Raw genomic sequence first — 2725 nt, 5'->3', positions numbered from 1 at the left:
GGCGTTACCAACAGAGCTCATTAACATAAACAGCTCTTCTGAACAGAAGTCAGAGCAGCAGAACTAGAAAATGGGAAATTTTATTATCTGAGAATTATTTAGTGCATTAAATTGAATGAACATGGTCTGGATAGCCCACAGACATACCATAAACATTTCTAGGACCCATAATTGGTCCACTTTAAAGCTGCTCACCATAGACTGTTTCTGTCACTCCTAATATAACAGGCAGACAGAAACACAGACTAGAAAGTGAGTCTCAGACAAAACATGGACTGTTGTTAATAATTCAGCTGCACTGATTGACATTTCCACAAACGGTTTGAAAACTTTACAGACATTTGACCCTCATCAGCAGGTGCACTCACCTGGCAGGTGARGTCTGTGTCGTGGTGCTGGACACGGGTCGTAGTTGTAGTTCGACATGAGCGGCAGGGGGGGCTCCAGGGACTCTGCCTGTTCCATGGAGTGACCCCAGACACAGTTTGAAGGGCTTCCAGAACTGGGACCACTCCTCAGCTCCTGTCTGTACAAATGTGACTGAACATCTGCCGAGTAGGGGGGCCTTGCGGGTCCTGGGTGTGCTGCTGCTGCTTCCTGCCAGTAACGGTCCTCATGGCACCTACTGAGGCCTGAACCCCTCAGAGGCTCACAGTGTCTCTCTGCTGTCCTGCTGGTCTCTTCAGGTYCACTGCAGATGTGACAGGAGGGGAGCCAAGACGCGTCAGGACTGGGAGCTGCCATCCTCTCATCCGTCTCCACAGGAATACTGGGATGGGGGCACAGCCCTGAGAGAACGAGCCGAGACAACCATCAGCTTCCACTTGACAGGGAAATAAACAGAACACAGCAGGGACCCGGTCCTACCTTTGAGGGAGTCCATGTTGGGCTGGAGGGAAGTGTGTGGCTCACGATGCAGCGAAGTGAAAACCAGGATCTAACAGAGACACGAACAGGAAAATACTCTGAACAGAACAAGACTGAGAACTGCTTCTAACAGGAACTGTGGATCCAGGACTGGTTCATGTTTGTCACTCGTGTAAAACTACAGCCCTACCTGCTCACACTGGCTGGAATGTAAGACGATCACACATAAACTGGTACAAAGGTCAGAAAAGCTGCTCTGAAACCATGTCAGCTGTGTCCTCTGAGGTGGAAAACTAAAGCTTCACTGTTTTCTGGCATCTTCTTTACTTARATTAAACATATTTAGAGAATAAAGGATCATCCTCACCTTTACTTCACACTCCTTCCTCGTCAACGACAGCCCAAACCTGTTCTGAGGTAAACAGGAAACTTTCCTCTTCCTGACTTTCACAAAGCTTGGAAGTCTCGTGACTCCTTTATGCAAATCCTGCTGAGCAATAAATCCAGAGCTGCCAATCAGAACGCCTCCTCAGCAAAACAGGTAGGCTGCAGAAGCCACGTAGTATTACAAGGGGAAAAAACAATGCCTTACGTTCTTTTGAACTGGGAGAACAATGAATCAAAATCAGGGACAAAGACTGACTTCACTCAGCAGGTGAAGGCAGAACTGAGCCCACCTGTGTTGAGCTGCCACAACATTTTCCAGCTGTGGAACTGGATCCTGTTCCACTGACTGAGAAGTTTCACTTTGTTGCACACAGAAAGAAATGCATTGAGATGAAATTAWACTCTTAGTGAAAACGTGGAAAAACATGATTTGGAGCAAAAAAGTGTTTATATTTTGTAAGTTTCCCCTGTATGCTGGAAAAGCTTTGTTTCCCCTCAGCTGGTTAATCTTAATATCTGAATTGTTTAGGTTTTCTCTTCATAATGACAAAAATCCTCAAATAGGATTCAAAACAAATATTAATGGTTATCCTGCTCAGGCATATTGCTGGTTGTGCTCATGAAAAGATCAGGTTTCAAAATGTAGCTTAAACTGCAGGAATCTGAAAATGTGCTGAGAACCAAATTTATGAGAATCCTCAGTTTGACAGCATGTGGAGGTAGTTGTGAGAAAAAAGGACAGAGTGAGGTGGAGAAGGACGTCTCTGAAGAGTGGAAAGAAGAAGTTAGCACCTTATCAGTGAAATCATCAGGCAGAGATGCAGCCTCTGCAGCCTGGATGGCTCCATGATGTTTTTATTGCATTGTTGTATTCTGTATTTTTGTACTGTTCAGCACTTTGTGAAGTTATTTCTACGATAAGAGCTTTATAAATAAAAATTTACTTACTTACTGCCTCATTAACTGCCGAGGCTGCTGTTAAATTAATTAGCATAATTAACAAATATATTATTTTATTTTTAAAGTCTTACAGATATTTTGTGACACATGTCCAGTTGCTGTTAATCTAATAGTTGCTCTGAAAACTCTGAGCCTGTGCCCTGTTTGGTCACCTCTTTGCTCCTCCACGACGTCACAGATGCTAACAGTGGGCGTGGCTCACTTCACTAACTCGTAGCCTTAACTCTAACCCCTGGTCCACAGGGATTTTTCATCGAGTGGACCAGGCAAATGTCCACACAAGAACAAAGTGTCCTCAAGAGCATAGTATAATGTCAAACTATGTCCACACAAATACACACACACGTATTTGCATCAAACTGATGACTTTGTATCGACTTCAATTCATTTTTGTAACTGTATTTATGCCTAACCCAGACATTTTTCCTAAAATTAACCATTACTGGTCTAAAGTTAATCCTAACAAAAACCAGGTACACACACACACACACACACACACACACACACACAC

General features: G+C 43.8%; 1 protein-coding gene across 1 annotated transcript in view; it reads right to left on the bottom strand.

Moving 5' to 3' along the window:
• Positions 1-2187, bottom strand: part of traf3ip2a (TRAF3 interacting protein 2a) — a gene marked incomplete in the record, with an annotated part of 14473 nt that extends 12286 nt beyond the window's left edge. Inside the window, 3 exon segments of the mRNA XM_014025288.1 lie at positions 369-788; positions 868-937; positions 1235-2187. Coding sequence (XP_013880742.1) covers positions 369-788; positions 868-883 — 436 coding nt within the window.
• Positions 2188-2725: the final 538 nt, after the last annotated feature.

The sequence above is a fragment of the Austrofundulus limnaeus genome, unplaced genomic scaffold (genome assembly GCF_001266775.1).
Source record: "Austrofundulus limnaeus strain Quisiro unplaced genomic scaffold, Austrofundulus_limnaeus-1.0 Scaffold465, whole genome shotgun sequence".
NCBI lineage: Eukaryota > Metazoa > Chordata > Actinopteri > Cyprinodontiformes > Rivulidae > Austrofundulus > Austrofundulus limnaeus.
The sequence above is the reverse complement of the archived record's forward strand: the minus strand, read 5'-3'. Positions and strand labels throughout refer to the sequence as shown.